This window comes from Pelodiscus sinensis, chromosome 3, assembly GCF_052426305.1.
Source record: "Pelodiscus sinensis isolate ZL-2025 chromosome 3, ASM5242630v1, whole genome shotgun sequence".
Taxonomy (NCBI): Eukaryota; Metazoa; Chordata; order Testudines; family Trionychidae; genus Pelodiscus; species Pelodiscus sinensis.
This window is the reverse complement of record NC_143054.1, coordinates 165,825,691-165,847,554: the sequence shown is the minus strand read 5'-3', so window position 1 is coordinate 165,847,554 and position 21,864 is coordinate 165,825,691. Positions and strand designations below refer to the sequence as shown.

Sequence of the window (21,864 nt, the reverse complement as noted above, 5' to 3'; positions counted from 1 at the left end):
TTAAAAACTCTCTTGATGTTTGTATGCGTGGGCTTGGCACTATGGGCGCCCCACAGGCAACGGGGTTGCGCTGAGGTCTCCAGTATGTACTGGGTAGGTGGGGGGGCCGTGAACGAAGGGGTCCGGCGGGCACGGCCACGGGCTCTCAGCTAGCAGGGAGCCGCGCACAGCGCTGGGCCAGCGAGCAGCTCTCGGGCAGGCAGGGCCGGGGCAGCGCTGCGGAGTGGAGGAGCGGAGAGGCCGGCGCTAACCACGCTGGGGGAGGGGGAGGGGGAGGTAGTGCCAAGAATAGCGCCCCAAGCGGCTCCCCCGCAAGCCCAGCGCCACCGCTCCGCTCGCAGCGCGGCCGTCGCTCCGCCCCCACGGGCCGATGGGTGGGGCTAGAACGCGGCCGGCGGGCGACGTTTCGGCCGGCCGCGCGCTGATTGGCTGGGCCGCGTGGCGGCGGCGGGAGATTGCAGCATGGCGTCGGGGGAGTCGCTGTGGCCGGAGGGTGCGGGCGCCGACAGCGGGTTCGTGCGCGCGGTGCTGGCGCTGCCCGACAAGCCCGACACCACCGTGCGCTTCTTCGAGCGCGGCGAGCACTACACGGTGCATGGCGGGGACGCGCTGCTGGCCGCCCGCGAGCTCTTCCGCACCCGCGGCGTCATCCGCCTGCTGGCCGGGGGCCCAGGTACGGGCGCGGGGCTCGTGGTGGCGGGGGGCCCGGGCGCACGGTGCCTGCCCCGGGGCTTGGGCACACGGGACTGCGCTGGGCTCAGCAGCGGCGTCTCCCGCCTTGGCGGTGCTCACAGGGTGACCTAGCCCGGTGAAAGGGTGTGGGGAGAGCGTCCTGCCTCGTGCTGCGACCCCTTGTCCCAGCTCAGGCCCGGTCGCGCAGCCTGCGCACGCCCCTGTGTTGTTGCCCTTGTTTTGGTACTGCAGCTCTTCCCTCCCTGCAGCGCGCCGCGGCAGCTACCGTGCCCCTCTTCGCCTCTGGCGTGGAGTTTGTTTGTTTGTGTATTTATTTAAATATTTTGACCCCGCCTCTCTATTTAAAATATTCGAGGTGGCTTACAATTTTTTTTTAAACACAATACAAATATATAAAGTTTGTCTTTCACTGTGCTCCAGAACCTTCTCAGGAGCGGTCACGGCTCCAGATTTTTGCTTGGGGATTCGGGGTCATGCTTACCATTGGAGGGACTGAGCAGAAAGTGTGACCTTGCTTCTGCATGCATGTGTATCGGTGGTATGCGTCTATAAAGACTTAGGAAGCTTTAACAGATCTCCAGGGCTACGTCTACACTGGCCCCTTTTCCGGAAGGGGCATGTTAATTTCAGCTATCGTAATAGGGAAATCCGCGGGGGATTTAAATATCCCCCGCGGCATTTAAATAAAAATGTCCGCCGCTTCAAAGTAGGAATAAGATCCTCCGGGAAAGGGCGCTTTTTCCGGAGGATCGGGGCCAGTGTAGACGCTCTTTTCCGGCTTTTCTAAAAGCCGTAAAAAAGCGGCGGACATTTTTATTTAAATGCCGCGGGGGATATTTAAATCCCCCGCGGATTTCCCTATTAGGATAGCTGAAATTAACATGCCCCTTCCGGAAAAGGGGCCAGTGTAGACGTAGCCCAGATGTTTACTATGTCAGTATTGGGGACCGAACAAGCATTGCAACAGTGCAGTTATGTTAGAGCAGCATTATGCAGAATTGTACTCCTCAGGCTACTCTGTTTAACAGGGAGTTGCCATATTTCAGAGTAAGCCTCTTTACTAAAACTGTAATGCGTGGCTTCTGATGACTTTGAGTGACATCTCAGATTATGCCTATGGCAAACCACCCATTTACATGAGAAATACAGGACAGAATAGATAAGTTGGAGAAATGGGAACAATGCATTATGGGGGTGCCAATGTACCTGGGCTTGCTCTGAGCAAGAAATTCATTGCTGCTTTGTGTTCAGTAATGAAAGTGTTGTGTGTGGTTGCTTAAAGGAATAAGACTGGTGCTTTAAATTATGTTCAGTCAAGGTCATGTCTACACTATGGGTATGTCTACACTTCAGAGAAGATGAAAGCTCCTGCTGTCTCTCTTCCAGCATTCAAATTGGTCTAGTAAAGTCACTCTAATTTGAATCAAGAGGGGCACTCCAGTCTCTGCTGGTAGTCCTGCTTCAACAAAGAGTAAAGGAAGTTCAAGGGAGAGTATGCTCTCTTCGATTTTACGCAGTGCGGACAGCACCAAAAGTTGAGTTATAGTACTTCGACTTAAGCTATGCAATTAACATAACTGAAGTTCTGTATCTTAATTTGACTTTATCCTGTAGTGTAGACATATCCTCGAGATAAGGTTGAATCTACGGATGTTAGCGTATAGTAATGTAAACAGTTAACCAATAAGTCTGGGCTTATTGGTTAATCCTAATGACCAGAGCTCGCCAAGAGGCGGCAAGCCCCACTCGCCAGCCGCACGATTTCGTGATCACGCTGCACCGGCTCTTCCGGGTTGTAATCTACTTGCCACGGGCGAGTAGAATACATTATTTGTCGAACCCTGCTAATGACTACCTGAACTCCCCCTCCCTTACCCCGCTTTCTCAGTATCAGAGGCAGCAAGTAGGGGGGAAGGTAGGAGCCACTGCATTTGAGGAGCTGGCTTTTAAGCTTACTCCCCAATAACACTGGATCCCATGGAGTTGCCTGCTCCTTCCACCCCCACGCTGCTGCCTCTTGTGATGGTGCAGTCACAGAAGAACCATTGGGGGTGCTTCCTAGTGTGCGGGCAAAGCCACTGACCCTTGCCTCTTTGCTCTCTGGGGCTTCTCACCACCCTGTCCTGCTGGGCCAGATCTCCTGGTCTCCCAGGCCGACTTTGGACAAAATACGTCATGTTACATATACGTAACACAAAAAAGTCTTTGGACAAAATACCTTTTGTAACCTATCAATTTTAATGTCACAATCTGCTGGATTTGAAGATCTTATTTTGATGTATGTATCATTCTTGTATGTAATATTAGAAATATGGGGTTAGAAATGGCTTATGGTTTTAAATTTGCAAATGAAAGCCATCAGGGGTCTTTCTAATGCAGGGATACCTCAATGGCTGTGTAATTACTTGTAAACAGTCTCCTTTATCCTTGAAGTCTAAGGAGTGGTTGGTCACAGGAAGACATGTGACCACTCCAGTTGGTGGGGTCTGACTGGTAATTTTCCATGGAAGGGGAGAGTGTAGAAAGCAAGAATTCCCATTCAAAAGGAAGGCTATTTAACATGCAAAGTTTCAGGCTTTTTGTCTTTGGCTGGCATGACACCCCAAAGAAGGGTTTCCGGGTTGCTGTGCCTGAAACTTCATTCTCCTCAGACCTGAGGTGATTCAGTGTCTGCATTGCTCTTCTGGAGTGTGTGTGTGTGATCTCAGCTCTGCCTTGGCTGGGGGAGACCAGGAGACCTGGCCCAGCAGGAGAGTGGTGAGTAGCCCCAGAGAGTAAGGAGGCAAGTGTCAGTGCTTTTACACACCAGGAAGCAGCCCCAAGGGGGTGTGGTGTAACCACACCCCATCACACTCCTCTGTCTCAGGGTGCCATGGTCATGCTGTACAGGCAGGCCTGTGTGTTGAGCGAAATGGAACCACAGCTGACATTCGGTTCTATTGACAAAGTGGAATGCCAGTTCTAGTGCTGTGGGACAAGCACAGATTGGTTGGATCATGTAATGCTGCAGGTATGGGATGATCAGTAGGGGCTGCAATGCTTCTGAATGTGCAAGGTAATTTTTGGAACTTTGCAAATGGCTTTCCCCTGCCCTGAAGCACATAGACACCTGAAACCTGCTGTGACTATGGAGAAGTGCATGGCAGTTGCCCTGTGGAAGCTTGCAATGCCAAACAGCTATCGGTCAGTTGGGAATCAGTTTGGAGTGGGGAACACAACAGTGTTATGAATGGCCATTTTTGAGACTCATGCGCATTTCTCTCAATGAGGTGCCCCTGTATTCAGTGTGCTTGCCTATAATTGTTGGGATGTCATCGAGTAGTTGAGTACAGAATTAACCAATAAGCCTAGGCCTGTATCCGAGGGAGAAAGGAGAGGGGGGAGTGGGAGCTGGAGCCAGTGGTGTGGGGAACCAGCTTTTTAGGATGGGTTTCCCATGAGCACTGGATCCGGGGCAGCAGTGTGGGATGGGGGGAACAGGCGGGAATGGGGAACTAGCTTCTAACAGGCAGCATCAGGGGAGGACAGGAGAAGTTGCTCTGTAGGATGCCGGAGGAGCTTCTGTCTGCCCGGACCCCTTGCAGACAAAGGCTGCTGCCATGGACCAGCTTCTGTCTCCAGCGTGTCCAGGCTCTGTGGGATGGTCATGGGGAGCTTCTTCCACCCTGTGCTGCTGCCTCTGTATCAGAGGCAGCAGCATGGGGTGGCAAGCAGGAGCTGATCTGCGCAGGGAGTTGCCCCCGGGGACTATCAAATAGTCGTATAACTGATAATATTTTTTGCAGTTACACGGCTATTCAGTTAATTGCTATCTAATATCCCTAGTAATCACCCAAACAACTTCTGAGGTAGAAGCAATATAAGGATTGTTGTTCACAGATCATACATTTTTATTTAAGGAAGAGAGTGGGGAAAGAAAAGAAGTACATGATGGGAACCCAAAGGGGGAGGGACTTAGTCACAAGACGTACAGCCTTTTGCCTCCTGAAGTCCTGGAGATGTAGGCTGCCCCAGAATTCCCCCTGCCCCATGTTCTGGGACCCCTGGGGGTAGAGGCAATGGATCTGGGGGAGGAGGGAAAGTTATTTTGTATGGGGTGCATTCTGAGGGGGAGTGAGAGGTTCTTCTCCAGGAATGCAGCTAGGTGTTCCATTACTGCTGTCGGGGGTAAAAATAGTCTCCTGTTGCCTCGCTTGCAACTCCCTGTATTCTCTCTTCTCCTGCCATTCTGCCACCCTGTCGTGCTTCTCTACCCACATCTACTCCAGGAGCATATTCCTCCACTCCACTTGCTCCTTAAACCTGTCTTCACCTGCAGATCTGAGAGAGGGACAGCTGCTGGAGGTGGCGGAGTATGCAGCAAACTGCCTGCTGTTCCCACTGTAATGAAAAGTTGCAGGAGATACATTGTGTTAAATCTAACCTCAATCTATTAATATACACCAAAGGTTTCTGTGAAGACAATAGAGATATGTTCTGTACAAGGCCAACGTTTTGCATTAAAGCAGCCATTGTACAGCAGGTACATAGAGTTCTCAGAGGAGCATCTGGACTCGTGTGGTTTGGAGGCAGACAGGCACATTAAGGGGCACAGTTGTACGGGTGAGAGTTGGGGAATGGTCATGCCAGTGGGGCAGGGCAGCTTCCCTCTGTGTCCTGCTCATGTGGCTTCCTGAGAGCGTTCTATTTTCCTATCGCACAGGAATCCGAAGGCAGGAGGAAAGGGCAGAAGGGGGTGCCAGAAGCCGAAGCCATGCTAGTAGTAGTAATAGCCAATAGCTTCCACTCCTTTTTCATCCAGATTTATTCAGAGAAGGCTGATACCTCACATGGCAAACATAGTGATAAGGAGCAGATGCTGACTGACCGTGACCAGAAACCTGGGTCTTATGCTGCTATGTTTTTGTGGTTCATTGACACCAGACCATTTACTTGGTGTGGGAAAGTGTCCTACTGTGGAGGGTGGAATAAGGCTGGCCTCCCCAGAAACTTTTTGAGAGTGATCAGAGTTCTTATCTGAGGGTTTCATGGAGATATACAGGGAGGATTCCTGCTCCATCTCCAAACACGTTAACAAGCTGTTCCAGGCCCCTCACGCCTTAGAGCGTGCAGCACATCTCACCCAATTGCATTAACCCACTTGTAGTAAGAAAAAAATTGTGAACTCATCAGAAGTGCCCTCCCTGGGATCAGTACTCCACTGCGAGATGTCCTGGTAGGAGGCGATTGGTTTGAAAGTGATAAAAAGTTCTTGACTCTCGCCAGTTGCCCATTCTCCGCTGCTGCCATCATATTGTTTTCCACTCTGCGGCCAAGAGTGTCTTGGTTGGACTCCATGGTCAGGCTTGGGAAGCTGGTTGAGTGCCTCCCCCTAGAATCGCATGTTGCTGGTCATAGAAATGGCATATTTGTGGCGATGTGCCAAACTGTCTGTTTGCCTCCTTTGTTTTGTGGTAGGACTGCCTTAGCTCCTTTATTTTAACTCGGCTTGGAGTCTCTGGAATATCCTTTCTCCACCATAGCCACACAGATATCAGCGTTTCTTCTGCTGGTTCGGAGCTCGGACAGAATGGATTCCTCTCCCTACGCTTCAGTGAGATCCAGGATCGCTTGCATACTCCATGCTGGTGCTGTTTTGCACCCCTGGGAACTGGAGCTCGTGGGACTTCAAGCCATGGCCGCATGTGCTGCTCAGGTGTGCTGCCTGCTGTGAGGTGTGCACTCAGACTTTCCTGTGGCTTTCTGCTCATCTGGAGAGCAGTAGAGGTGCAAGTTCTGACTAGAGCGCTCAAAGTGGGCACTGTGGGATGCCTCCTGGAGGCCAAGAACTTTGACTTTCGCTGATGCTGTGTCTACACTACCGTATATTTGACCAGACAAGGTCAGGAATTACATTACTCCTCATAACAGCAGGAGTACCCAAAATCGACTTCAGCAGCCATTAAGGTTGACAAAACAGACTTGGTAGTGTGGATACATTGGTCAGAAAATTGACTTTATGTGCCTATATTTGGTTTAAACTCTTAGGATATGTCTACACAGCAATATTATTTTGAAATAACCAGTGTTATTTCAAAGTAACTTAGTTCGCATTTACACAGCAGTAACCCTCATTGTATGAGGAGTAAGGAAAGTCGGAGGAAGAGTGCTCTATTTTGAAATAAGTGCTGTGTAGATGCTCCCAATTTTGAAATAAGCTGTGCAAATGACGTAGCCCCCAGGTGTCCGCACTCCTGTATCTTAACTTCACACAGAGAGAAGAGGATGGAGGGAGCTTGGCAATGCAAATCTGTCACTCACGGGGTGTGTGTGTGTGTGTCTGTCATTCTCACAAACGCACACTGTTCTTCCCTCTCCTCTCTGCTCCCAGGGTGGGCAGGACTAGAATCCACCACCCTGTGCTCCCCGGGCAAATACTATATCCTGTAGGCCACTCCGGAACCCACTCCACCTTCAGAGGGTCTGTTATCCTGCTTTCCTAATGCAGGAGCCAGCTCCATCCCTGGGGCAGCCTGTTTTGGCTATCTGGTTGATCCAGGGGAGGTGCAAGCTTTGTATAGTTATTTGTGTAGCTTATTTTGAGTTAAGCCCTGCTGTGTAGACACACTCTTAGTGTAGACCAGGCTGTTGGAGAAAGTAATTGAATACTGGAAGACCTTGTGGGTCAGGGTTTCAAATCTGCATTCACATTAGATACATTAAGATTTAAGAGTCTAAACACTTGTTTTTAGAACAGTAAGTATTTGTTTACAGGTCTGTGGACTCTTGAAACTTATGCCCCTTGGGCATTTCTGCAATGGACCATAGGTCTGATGTGACTAGCCAGAGTATAATACATAGAGTATAATCCCCAACCTTGCACTAAGGACTGTAGGAAGGGAGGTGTTGAAACTTGCTGTGCTGGCTTTATACATGCTTGGATTTGTGAGTGATTTCCACTCCCCTTGCTCTACAAAACAAGTGTATGGCGGCGGCGGCGGCGGCACAGCTCTGGCTCCGGGACTTGAGCATAAGTTTTGTGGGGGGGGGGAGGGTGCACATGGCGTGCCGGTGGCTCAGCACACGTGCATCACCTGGAGGGAGAGGCGCGTCTGTAGTGGTGGCTCTGGGACCCAAGAATTAGGGTGGGTGGGTGTGTGTGTGTGTGTGTGTGTGTGTGACGGCTCCGCTACCCGAGAATTAGGTTGGGGAAGGGGATTGGGTTGGGGGGGGGGGGTGTGCCTGGCTCTGGGGAAGGGGAGGGTGTACCTGGGGGAGGGGAGGGTATGGGAAGAGAAACCAACGTGCTTCCTGAGACCCAGGATCCCCAGGTAGTGGCCCTAGCTGTCTCTGTCCCCTCCCCCTAGCCAAGCCCCCACCCCCACGAGTACCTTGTCCCACCACCCTGCCCCCACCAGCACAGTTGGGGCCCTATTAGTGAGGTTTGGGGGTTTTTGGTTTTTTGCATCTCACTTGTGAGGCCTTGACTGACTTTTCTGTGGGTCAGTGACTCCTGACTCAAAACAGGTTCCCTGCCCTTCTCATAAATGAAGACAACGCTGAAACATTTTGTGTTGACATAATATTTTATTTAAAAATGAAGCCTGGCCAACAAGCCCCAGTTGGGGCCAAGCCCCCATCTGGCCACAGCATCATAACACTCCTGCACCCCCTAGACCCCAAATCTGAGCCTATCATACACTGGAACCACCTGTCCTGAGCCGCTCACATCCTCAAACTCCTGTATCCCCACATCCCCAGTCTTTTGCCACAACACTCCTGCACCATCCACATACTGCATATCTGTGTCCTGAGCCCCTCATGCCCTGAGCCCCTCATGGAAACTCATGCACCCTCACAGCCACAGGCTTGTAGCTTGCTCAACACCCCAACACTCTCCAGCCTGGAGCTCCCTCTCTGAGCCAGCATCCTCGTCTTTACTTCCTCCTGCACCCAAATTCCCTCCCAGAGCTTGCACCTCTTACCCCTTCCCAGTGCTTTTTTTGTGATGGTATGCCCTGGGATGGTGTACCGGCACCTATTTTTCCCTGGTGTGGTGTGGTGTGTGTGTTTTCCCTCAACAACTCCGCCTCCCCCCCTCCCCTGCCCCCGGTACATGACTCTTCGTGCTCTATCCATCGCTATTTTGGCTCTTCGTCTCTAACCGGTTGGTCACCCCTGGTTTATACTATCACATCCCTACATGACACGTATATTTAGGATCACTGGCCTGTACAGAAAGTTGCAAGTGGGGGCTTTTTTTCCAGATCAGAAGATTATAGTAGGGGATGTTGAAATGCTTATAGTGATGTTGGGAGATCTTGCATACCCTTAAATGTAATGGCTCCCCATGAAACCTTACATGAGAAGCCTAAATTTGGTAAGGAGTGGTTCAACAATATGCTCAGTAGCTGCAGGATAACCATGGAATATGCATTTGGTGGTTGAAAGGTTCTCTTTTCTGGCAGGTTAGACCTGGATAATATTCCTATAGTTGAAGCCATGTGTTGCATAATATTTGTGAAGGTAAGGGGGAAAAGTGTGCTCAGGGATGGACTGCTGAGGGAGAATGGCTGGCTGCTGCTTTTGAGCAGCCAGATACCAGGGCTATTAGAGGGAAACAATGGAACAATTTGAATCAGGGAGGTTTTGAGACAGCATTTTGAAGATGGAAATCAGTAGCCATTTCTTCTCATGAGTGTTGCCATTTCTTCTGATTCGAATGTAATTCATTGGTATAACTATTGGTTGAGATCTGCATGGATCCTGCTATAGTTGTAAGATTTGTAGGATAATAGGGTCTTATGCTTAATATTGAAACTTATCAAAATATAAAAAGGAGAGATGTTTCATATTTGGTGGACTTAAGAGGAAAAAACAAACATTTTGTCAGTTACACACTGTTTCCTTAGGATATTGGGCTTTATGGTGATGTATACATTTTTTAGCAATGAATAGTCATGTGCAGGGCTTGATAAACAGCGGCAAAAACTGCTCGCCAGCCCCGTACTGTGCATGCACAAGACCCGCATTGCACATGCACGTGCCGCCGGTGAACGGGGTGTGCAGCTGAAATGTACTCCCCAAGGGCGAGTAGATTTTATAGTTTGTCGAGCCCTGGTCATGTGGCACCTTAGAGACTAACAAAAATGTGCATCTAGTATCATGAGCTTTTGTGGGCAAAACTCATGTCATCAGATGATATGAGGTAGAGTGGAGGGGAAAAAAAAGGGAACCTACAGAATAAGAAGGGAGAGGGAGGAAAAAAATTACCTGTCAATCGTCGTCCTGGTGCTAATGAGGCTAATTGAGTGCACTGGAAGTGTCTCATACTTAGCTTTTGATGTCAATAGGGTGTTGAATGTAAGGAAAACTAGTGTTATAATACGTTAACCAGTTCAAGTCTTTGTTCAGGCCAAGGGAAACTGTGTCAAATTTGCATATGAAGGTCAATTCCGGACTCTTTCTCTAGTTGTCTTGTGAAATTCCTTTGTAGAAGAATGGCTTCTTTTAACTCCATTAATGAGTGCCCATGCAGGTTAAAATGTTCTCCTATAGGTTTCTCTGTTACCATTTCTAATATTTGATCTGTGTCCATTAATCCTTTGTTGTAGAGACTGTCCAGTTTGGCCAATATACATGGCAGAAGGACATTGATGGCATAGATCACATTAGAGAATGTGCAGTTGTATGAACCTCTGATGCAGTGACTTGTGTGGTTGGGTCCTATGATGGGAGCACTAGTTTAGATGTGTGGACAGAGTTGGCAGAGGGGTTTATTGTAGGAGTAGGTTCCTTGGTGAGTGTGTCTGAGAATTTTTTGGAGCTCATGTGCATGCACTTACTGTGCGTGTGTGCGTCAGAATTCAGGTCACTGCATAGCAGGAGACATCTCTTGAATGAATGTAGACAATGGACTTTTTTGTTATTTGGTTGAGGGACACAGGATGTCATTGGTAGGCTTCTCCTGAAGAGAAAGCTATAGCTTGTGTCCACTATCTTTGCTCAGAAAATCTATTGTGAAGTGTACAACTCTACAACAGACAAACTAGAAAATGTGAGGGCAAAAACTTTATAGAGATGGAAAAATAGATCAATTTTATATGTTAGTGAAAAATTTTGAAATGGTCTTGATTTCATAATCTTGAATCTTAGCAGAGAGGTCAGCACCTATGGCTGGGTCTGTTCAGTCTTCAGTTGAAAGGAAGGTGTGCAGCACTCTAGCCATAGGAATGTCAAAGCTTGTGCAAAAAGGGTTACAATCAAGAGACACTCCCATGCAGAGCAGAGCTCAAGGAACTGAGGAGTTACAAGAAGTTTTTACTTACTTCGAGCATATATAATCTTGTTCTTAGCACTTGGAAATCCAATATCCTTGTTATAATTTAGATGGTTTTATTTTAGTTCCTAGAATGTATGTGCTTGCCACTTCTTTGCTTGTCAAAATAATCCTATATCCTCTAAAAGTTATTAACTTTGTCCTTTTGTAGAGCTCTCAGTTACATACTGTATGTACAAAAAGAATAGTCATGTTTATCTTACAAATATTTTATTAACTTCTCTTCCTATAGGTAATCAGAAACTTGAGAGTGTTGTGCTTAGTAAAATGAACTTTGAATCTTTTCTGAGAGATCTACTTCTGATTCGTCAGTACAGAGTTGAAGTTTACAAGAACCGAGCAGGAAGTAAATCTACTAAAGAGAATGACTGGTATTTGGCATACAAGGTACAATTCTCTATCTTTATATGATCAAAGTGGGGGAAATGCAGATATTTTTTTATTCATCCCACTTCACGTTTTCTTACGGCGTTTCATTGCCTCTACTGGCCATATGATTGGGAGGGAAAGAGGTCATTCAGCTTTCTGTGTGTTCCAACATTTCTCTGCTATTCCAGAGTGGGTTGACCCGGCACTACAAGTATACCATATGATGCTCGAGGGGGAGCTTCACAACACATGACTTACTATATGGCTATTAAATTCATAGCTTTGCTTTTTTTTCTGCAAATATAGTCTTACTAAGTTGAAAAGTTAGAACCCGGTCTATTTATGTTCTGGGAGCATGTAATAAAGTGCATGTATGTACAAACATATTACTGTGCTTTACACAGCATCAGAAGATCACTACACACAGCTGCCAAAATGTTTCTAGCCTTACACTCCAAAGATAACGTTGTATTAGTCACATTTAGGCTTTCTTTGTAACCATTAGGACAGGAAAACTTTTAAAACTAAATCTCAGAAAGTAGAATCTTGAATGTCCTATGGGCCACAAATACAGGCTGAGTATTTTGGCATTTTTGGATTAGAGTAATATAATTTGAGACTAGAAGGGTAGTTCAAATCAACCTCTTATTCTTCTTCGAGTGATTGCTCATCTCCATTCCATGTAGGTGTGTGTACACTGCGTGCAAGATTGTTGGAAGGTTTTTCCCTCAGCAGGACTGTTGGACTGGCAGGGAAGCCCCCTGGAATGGCGCCTGCTTGTCAGTGCAAATATACTCTTGCCGGCCCGCCACCCATCCCAGTTCTTTCTTACTGCCCGTGACAGTTGTTGGAATGCTTCTTGCTTGCTTTTGCAAGTGCACCTTAAGAGTCTCGTTCGTAGTATTTATTAGTTTCTAGTTGTTACAGCTTCGTGTTAGTTAGTGTTGGTCCGTTAGAATTGGCTCCATGCATTGCCCCCTTCTTTGCACTGGGGCATGCCCAGCTAAGCCCTGTTCATAGTTCCTTAAATCCATGCCACGCGGTGACCCGCATGATGGGTGTCTTAAGTGCCTTGGTGAAGCGCACCTCTCTGTTAACTGCAAGATTTGTCACAGTTTTAAACTGCGGACCAAGGGGTGGGGAGATTCACGTTTGAAGGTCTTCCTGCTGGAGTTCTCCTGCTGGAGTCTCCTGACATGGGCTGTTGACCCAGCACTGGCCAGCCACAGCACACTGGTCTTGTTACAGGAGGCTGCTGGGCTGTCTAGGGCCTCTCCCGCACTGAGGAGCTCTGCTGCCTGGCACTGCTTCCCTTCTCTGGTGCCATAGAAGAAGAGATCTAGCAGGGGTAGGTCTGTCACAGCACGTGTCCAGAGTGCGTCCCTAGTCAGGACACTAACGTCTTGGGCCCAGCTGTCAGACTTTCTGCTGTGGTGCACTTGTGGCAACAGTCGAGCCCAGTACACGAGGCCAGTCTGGAGGAACCTGGCTGCTGAAGTGGCTCAGCCCTTTACTCTGGGCTTCGAGACCGTCAGAGAGTTGATCAAGCTCACATCCTCCCCAGCTTCCCCATTGGGCCCAGGGCACTTCCAAGACCCGCACCGAGGCTCCGGCATTGGGAGACAGGAGTCGTTCAGCCCCGAAGGTGTCAGCTACACTGGCGTCGGCCCTCCCTTTGGTGCCACATGCTTTAGCACCCACCCGCCTTATCCACCGAAGCGATGGCACCAACCAGCTCCCTGGCACCAATGATGGACCCGGCACTGGGGCATGTGATGCCTCCTTCAGCAGTTCGGCACCGCAGTAAGCCTGTGGCCATAGCCAGGCTTGCCTCCCAGCACTGCTCTCCGGCACCAACCTCGTTCGCACCACCATGGTCCGTGTCAGGTTATTTCTTGGACTCTGAAGCTGAGTCAGTTCTCTCCAGAGCTATGGCCTCCTGCTCTCGGTACTGCTCCTGGCACCAGAGTGCCTTCATGCAGCCTCTCCAACCCATTCTTCTCCTCCTTCCCCTTCCCCCGCCGGTTATTTATTTCAATAGTAGGCAGAATGAAGGATCTTCCAGTTTCAGCTCAGCGTATTTACTCCTCAATTTCCTCTTTTATCAAGGCTTGCTATGACCTGGCCCAGATACTAGCTTCTGCACTTATGGCCAACTTCACTAGAGCTCTGGCTTCGTCGGTTGCCTTTGTGGCACAGGTGCCCATCTTGGATATCTGCAGGGTGGCCAGCTGGTCCTCGAGTCATACATTCATTCCCAAACCATTATGCCATAGCTCAGCAGGCCAGGGATGACGCGGCCTTTGGTAGAGCGGTGTTGGAGTCCATTTCCGGGTAACCTCCAGCCCCACCACTGAGGGTTTGGCTTGGGAATCACCTCATGGAATGGACATGAGCAATCACTTGAAGAAGAAAAAACGGTTACTTACTTACTTGTAACTGTCGTTCTTTGAGATGTGTTGCGCATGTCCATTCCAAATCCCATTCACTTCCCCTTCATTGGAAAATTCCAGGAAGGAACTGGGGGTGGCCTGGCAGGGATATGGAGATATATATGCATGCATGCATATTTAGGCGCCACTCCAGGGTGTACCCTTGCAGGCCTAATGGATTACCGCTGAGGGAAAAACCTTCCAACAACCTTCCACACCTACATGGAATGGACATGATCAACACATCTTGAAGCACAACAGTTTTAAGAAGGTAAGTAATGCAGTGTTGTAATTTTGTTGGTTCCAGGGTAGTAGAGAGTCAAGGTGAGTAAGGTAATGTCTTTTATTGGACAACTTCTGTTTGTGAAATGCAAGGTTTGGAGCTCAGACAGAGCCTGGAAGAAAAACTGTGTATATTCAAAAGCTTGTGGCTCTCACTAACAGAAGTGGATCCAATAATAGATATTACCTCACCCCTGCTGCCTCTTACTTTACTTTAAAAGCAGTTTCAGAATTATTTAAATATAGTTTGGGAATCGAGTTGCACTGAGAGTAAATTTTATTGGATACAAACTTACGGAGTAGTCAGTTATCATATTTGCTTTTATTTCCATTTGAGTGATTTTTAAAGTTTGAGATGTCTTTAGAACTCTGATTTGTTCCACTAACCTTGACAGTGTTTGTTCTTCATTCTAAGTTTTCTTTCTCAAACAGGGTTCTCCGGGTAACCTTTCCCAGTTTGAGGAAATTCTTTTTGGCAATAATGACATGTCGACTGCCATTGGGGTTGTGGGCGTTAAGCTACATACTGCTGATGGACAGAGATTAATTGGAGTTGGATATGTTGACACGACTCTTAGGAAGCTGGGTGTCTGTGAGTTTCCAGATAACGATCATTTCTCAAACCTTGAAGCTTTGCTCGTTCAAATTGGACCTAAGGAATGTGTGTTAGCAGCGGGAGAGACTGTTGGCGACATGGGAAAACTGAGACACGTAAGTTGCATAAATGTGTGGAGTGACTGATTTATACTTGTATATTAATTGAGATTGGGGAAGAAAAAGCTCTGAAATAAATTGTGATCTAAGATGAGTGAAGGCTAAGAAATAAACCGGATTCAAAATTTAACTTGATGGAATTCTGGATGGTACATAGATCACTTGTTCAATTAACAAAAGGTACTGGTAATCTTTGTCTATGCTACAAAATTAAATCTAAATGAGTCTGCTCACATCAACCTAATTCTAAATATCTACGCTAAAATGTTGCTCGGGTTGACATGATCCCCACTACACTGACTTAATTCCACCTCTGAGAGGTACAGTACTTTAGAGGAAATAATTATGTCAACTTCACTGACAATTAAATTGGTGCAAGCTAGAGATGTGATAGTGTACATGGTTAAATGGTTAACCACCTTTACGGTTATATGCATGTTCCCTCTGCACTGCTGCCTTTGTGTCAGAGGCAGCAGCATGGGTGGGGGGGGGGGGGGGGGGGGGGAAAGTAGGCGGGAGCCGGTATTTAAGCAGGCTCTCCATGAGCTGTGGCTTCCAGAGAGCTGCCTGCCTCCCACCCCAGTGTGTAAACGTGTAACTGCTGAAACATTTCCCAAATCCCCCACTTATTAACATCTCTAGTGCAAGCACTCCTGGTGTGGATGTGCATCACTAATGCAAGGAATGTAGTGTGGTCATGAAAAAAATCTTTACTTCTGAGGGAATTTTGTGCCAATCCTGCATATTTTGTCAACAAATCATAGAATACTAGGACTGGAAAGGACCTTGAGAGGTCATCGAGTCCAGTCCCCTGCCCTCATGGCAGGACCAAATGCTGTCTAGACCATCCCTGATAGACATTTATCTAACCTACTCTTAAGTATCTCCAGAGATGGGGATTCCACAACCTCCCTGGGCAATTTATTCCAGTGTTTAACTACCCTGACAGGAACTTTGTTACTTTTTCCAAATAAATGTGAAGGCTCCAGCATGGCCGTAGTTAACGCAGGCCACTGGTTGCATAGAGGTGGGAGATCACCCTGCAGCCCTCCTCCCCTCCTGGGATACTAATTTGGCCATGAGACTGCACCTAGTACAAGGGCCAGGCCTGCCCAGGAGTACCCTAGGGCCCTGCCATCGATGTCAGGCACATTGAGATAGCAAGCGAGGGGGGTAGAGTTTTGCGCATATGCTCAGCCCTAGCTTCCAAATGGGGCATGAGGCAAGAAGACTCTTCCCAGCAAGTTCCAAGTGTTGAAGGGCTTAGTGTGAGGCTGTATGTATGGGGTGAGAAGATTGTGTGTATGAGTGTGGGAATTTTGGTTGTGTGGGGGAGGTCTGGATGCCCGGAAAGTCTGAATGCACAGAGGCTCTTTAGTGTGGGTGCTGGGAGTCTGGGGTTTGGTGGGTATGGTGAAACTCAGTGAGGTGTGGGTTCAGGTGTGTGAGGCTCAGTAGAGGGTTCTTTGTGCAGGGGGCTGCACACAAGGATGCACAGAGGTTGGGGGCATAGAGGAACAGCTTCCTGGACATTGATCACTGCCCTGTAGCTGAGGAAGGAGAGGGGGAGGTAGAAGTGGGTAACGGAATTTCTTGCAGTTGGGAAGTTTCTGGAAGTAGATCTGACCCAGCCCTGGTGGCACCTTGTAGAGGAAGAGGAAGTCCTGTTCTTGCCTGTCTTAGCCAGGATTAGCATCTGAGCCTAGTGCAAGGTAGGAGCCACAGGCTGGGGCATCCTCAGCTCTGCAGTGATTGACATCTCTGCTAGCTGCTCTTGGTGCCCAAAATGACGCACCTGCTCTGCTGAGGGAGGAAGGGAGGGACTTATATGATTGCTGTTGCCTCTTTATTTTGCTTCCCTGTCAGCCTTTTTTTTTTTTTTTTTTTGTGTGTGTGTGTGTGTGTGTGCAGGGAAGCAAATTTGCAGGCAACGTGAGTTCTGATGGCATGCAGTGATGCAGAATTCCCCCAGGAGTAAAAAATAATTTCTTTATTGCAGTGGCTGCATGGTGGTATAATAGAGGTCGACATAATTTTGTAAAATAGGCATTCTTAGGTTTTTACTCATCTTAGGGTGTGTCTAGACTACTGAGTTTTGTCGACAAAAGTGGACTTTTGTCGACAAAACTATACCTGCGTCTACACTACCGCTGAGTTCTATCCACATAACTTTGACAGAACTCAGCAGTTTTGTCGACGCTGGTAAACCTCATTTTACGAGGCATAACACCTTCTGTCGACAGAGTTCTGTCGACAGAAGGTCTTATTGCCTGTAGGGTTGCGTCTAGACTACAGGGTTTTGTCGACAGAGAAGCTTTCTTTGTCGACAGAACTGAATGTGTCTAGACGCTCTATGTCGACAGAAGTTTTGTCGACAGTATCTGTCGACAAAACTTCCGTCGACAAAACTCTGTAGTCTAGACGTACCCTTACTTTCTTCTCTCTGTATAGTCTCACAATTGAATACAAATTGTCTTTGAGAATACACTTTCATTTCTTTGAACTGAAAATGACTTGTTATAACTTACACACAACAGATTATTCAAAGAGGAGGAATCATGATTACAGACCGAAAAAAGGCTGAATTCACAACAAAAGATACTGTTCAGGATCTCAACCGCTTGCTAAAATCAAAAAAGGAAGAGCAAGTGACTAGTGTAACATTACCAGAGATGGAAAAACAGGTGAGTAACTTGTAGCAGTTGTAAATAAGGTATAATTAATAATGCCCCTTTTTTTTAAAAAATGACACTTATCAATTGTAACATGGCCACTATGCTTTTACTCTATTCCTTTCTTCCTCTTGTCTGACTTTGTTGTTAATGAGTTCAAGGCACAGACTAGACTGCCTTTGTATTTGTCCAATATTGGGCATATTTGAGCATCACCAACATATGAATAATAAATGAGATGCAAAAATACAATATAACTTTGATTTCAATTTGTTGGTGGTGTTGCTTTTTAGAGGGGAAGGATTAGTCTGTAGGATTATTTTAAAGCTTTCCTGACTATTGGAATTGAAATTACATCACCTTGCAGTAGATGCTTTAATAGGCATATTTTAAAGGAAAAAACATTATTAGGGACTACTTAAGCATAAATGAAAAATAACTTTAAATTTTCCATAGTGCATTTACATTTCTGTACTAAGTTTGTTGTGGAATCATACTGTTCTTTATGGGTTCTAAGTGGTTTTAGGTGCTTATTCCTATGGTCTGAAACTGATCATATTGGTCTGATCTCAGACATTTAAATGAATGCTCTCTGTATTAGCTCCCCATGGAATAGAATCCCATTTTAGAATCCTGATGTGACATTCAAAGCTCTTTAAGGAATTGGGTATAACTGCCTGACAGCTTGTGTGCCCTCCCATTGATTTGTTATAACAGTTACTTTCAAAGAAGCCATTTGGCCCAGTCCTCCAACTTTCTAGGTCATTCTGCATTATAACTAATTGCAAATCTCATCTCAATGATTTAATGGTCTCTAAATCTTTAATTGCACATGTAGATTAATCATAACAAATGAATCTGCCATCCAGGCCAGTTTTTGCATAGCTGACCTCTGAAAATGTGAGAACATCCTGTGTTTTTTGTATGACAGCAGCTATGCAGTGATCTCTCTAGGTACATGTCTAACGGGAGGGCCAACTTGCCTGCCACAGTTAGGCACAAAAGACAATAATGCAGGTTAGGAATGGTCATGGTGGTAAGGAATAAAATCCTACACAGGTTACTTTAATTTGTTTTAGATTTTTTGCAATAGGTTGTATTCCATAAATGGTTTATTTGACTTGGAGGTTGGAGACTATATGATGGGTTTTGTGGTCCCTGGCTGAGAGTCACCTTCCATACATTTCACAGTGAGGTTTTAGTGAAGTGTGTGATTCTGGCTTTCATTTAATCTTATGTGACATAATTTCTAGGTAAGTACCATGAAAGAGGTGTGCTAAACTATAGTGAGTTTGCTAGGACAGTTTGGAGCTAGTTACAGAACTGAACCCTTTGCCTGTTGGCACCGTGGGTTTCCCAAGGACACAATTCATGTGTTAAAACAAAGTGTGTTTTACTTCTTCTGCTTGGACAGTCTTGAGATACAGAAAGGTGACTCAGGGAGCAAGCATGTTTTATGGTATCAGGGGAGCAGTGGTAACAGCTTCTTCCATGGTACTTCAGTGAAAACAGATGCAGACTTAAGCACTTGTATAATCACATGCACCATTAAGCTTTCTCTCCCAAAAATATTCCATTCCCTTTTGTTTCATTTGGAGCCAGGCAGAGGAACTGGTGAAGAGGTGCAGGAGGGGGCCACATGACCCGCCTCCCAGCCCATGACAACCCCCTTTGCACCTTGCTTTGCCCTTTCCTCCGAGCGATGTGATCCAGGGGACTAGTGGGGCTGGCGCCAACAGCATAGGTCTGCTCCCAACCTCCTGCACTCTCCATCAATGGCAGGACAAGCAGAACAGTGGACCCAGCTTGCTGTGCTCTTCCAGCTGTGTTACTCTACTTCCTGTGGGTCAGTGCAGGGTGGTCCTGCCCCTGAGTGATATGGCTGGCCAAATGAGTTCAGGGAGCTGGGGCCATTCTTCTGCTTGCTCTGCTGCTACTGGTGAGTGCGGGGAAGGAGTTAGGATCTCCCCCCCTGCTAGCCCTCTTGCCAGCTGCTGGCTGGTCCCTCCAGCTCATGGTACTTGGGGGGGCATGTCCTCTCTCTCCCCCCCCTCTCCCCATGCTTCACCCATGGAGCCAAGGATAGTTCCTTTTATCTACCTGCTTCAAGATACAAATCTTTTGGAAAGCTAGATGTGCAAGCAAAAAATATGCTTGTTTTTCATTACTTCCTCTCTAGTGTAGCCGAAGTTTAATCATGAACTTTCCTTTTCTTTTTTTAGAGTTTGAGCCACATCATTTACATTTGATGTAACAACCATATCATAATCTAAATGTTTTTGTTTCTGAATATTCTGAACATGTATTAAGCACATGCTGTATTTGTACACTACAAATATTTTGTATTCTGTGATTTCTTCATATTTACTGGATTTTGTAACTCAGCAAAGGTTTGATGAACCTGGGTATAACCCAAGTTTCTAGGACATTATGAATTCCTGTTTTAGGCAAATGACTCATCAGATAATCAGAAAACAAACAAAAATTTGCCACTTTTTTTTTTTTAAGTTGACATGGCCCTGAGAAGCTGTTCTTACGTATTGGTTGTCATTCCATAAAAGCATCTGTTGTCAGACCTATTTTGTTTACCATAACAAACCTTTGTAACTTTAGGTTGCTATTTCATCCTTGTCGGCCGTTATCAAGTATTTAGAGCTCTTGTCGGATGAATCTAACTTTGGACAATTTGAATTGAATAGCTTTGACCTCAGTCAGTATATGATACTGGACAATGCAGCTGTTCGAGCCCTTAATCTTTTCCAGGTAAGAAACAAACATTTTACTTAATGAAATGTTTAATTCATAAAAGCATGTACTTTGCTACTTGATAGTAGCTTTGCTTCAGTCTGTCCCAGAAGTACTTTTTGGTGGTGCATAATTGGACGTTCTGCTTTCTATTTTTATTTTTTTTGGCTACTCTTATGCTGTGTTGTAACTTCCTAGAAAAAAAGCAAGCAGAGTTGGAGACTTTTCCCACCACCACCTTTACAGGAATTCCCAGTAGACCGAGCCAGAGGAGTTCCCAGCTCTGGTGGCTGCAGCTTAGTATTTTAAGTCTCATTTATTTGCATGCATAATTGTACTATGTTCATAATCACACTGGGGGAAGAAGGGGATTTGACACACTGGTCCTTTTATTGACTATGATGAGATGCCAAGTGCAACTTACAGCAGGCAATGAACAGGTTCCTTTGAAGGGTCTGTTGAAGAAACCTAGACATTTAAATGGACACTGTCAGGTTAGCCTTTTTAAATCAAATGGATGAATGTCTAAAAATCCAAGTGTCTGAATGAATCGTAAACTTTTTTGTGACACTGTGCCCCTTCCCCCACAGTTTGATGGTGTATTTGCTGCCTGTACCCACACACAAGTGATTCAAACACTGGCATATGTTGATTTCACTTGTACTTTTTTTTAATCAGATTCTTAGTACTCCTTGGCCTGAGCTACAAAGCACTTTGGGCCCCATGGAAGATGCCCCGGAAGTAGAGTACTACTTCCATACCCACAAAAAAGAGGCTCTTAGAGAATCCAGGGAGTTAGTAATTCAGATCTGGTGCCTAGGTTTGCAAGCCCAGGGAGAGGAGAAGCCTGAATATTCTTGCCACCTTCTCCTGCAATGTGCAAAACTTTAGGGAGGAGACTCTGTTCCATTCCCTTCTCTAGCTTTATGCTGGAATAATTTTTTTGTTTAAACTGCCAGGTTTCTATTGGAAACTGGCTGGTGTTCCCCACTGAGGCTGGCACTTAAGTCTGCTAAGCTCTCATTCTCAAACCTGGGTTTCCAAGGTTCCCGTTGTGAGCTTTGATGTTCTGGAATCAGCTTCCAAAACCTGTGGCTGTGCGCCACCCCTGCCATACAGACTATTTAAGGGTCAGGCATTCCTGGGGTTTCTATCCTGAGCCAGTCTGCATGTTGGGGCTGCCTCTATAGAGCAGACCCTGGGAGTTGGTTGCATGACCACCAGGCTCACAGCTCAGTGGCAGGTACTCAAGATGACCTGAGCACTTTGGCTCAAGCAGGGGGCCCATCAGCCTCAAAAGCTTCAGGGCTTATTGCAGTGGAGTATATGAAATTTACATCCTTGTCACTTTTGTATCTAGGATTCAGTGAATGACCATGCCAACTTCACATTTTGTTTCAGGGACATAACATATTCTGGTCATTATAAAAATTTTATTTTGGAATCTCTGGTTTGTCTAGAAATTCCAATTGGTAACAAAAGCAAATTCTGAAACACAATTTCTTCCTAACTGAAGACCCTGAATTCCAGCCAGGTTTACTTGCTATTTCTTATTCCTGTTAGCATTGCAGAGCAACATAGCCTTCAGAGAGTAAGATGGAGTCTATTGTCTTTTGCCTCATAGCTGGTGTTAACTAAA

The 21,864-nt window shown here is 46.6% G+C and overlaps 1 protein-coding gene across 1 annotated transcript in view; it reads left to right on the top strand.

The window, feature by feature from the left end:
* Positions 1-408: 408 nt before the first annotated feature.
* The window catches only part of MSH2 (mutS homolog 2), a 99,261-nt gene continuing 77,805 nt past the window's right edge, over positions 409-21,864 (top strand). Inside the window, exons 1-5 of the mRNA XM_075925390.2 lie at positions 409-673; positions 11,244-11,398; positions 14,527-14,805; positions 17,346-17,492; positions 20,094-20,243. Coding sequence (XP_075781505.2) covers positions 463-673; positions 11,244-11,398; positions 14,527-14,805; positions 17,346-17,492; positions 20,094-20,243 — 942 coding nt within the window. The 5' untranslated portion in view covers positions 409-462. The remainder of the gene's footprint in view (positions 674-11,243; positions 11,399-14,526; positions 14,806-17,345; positions 17,493-20,093; positions 20,244-21,864) is intronic.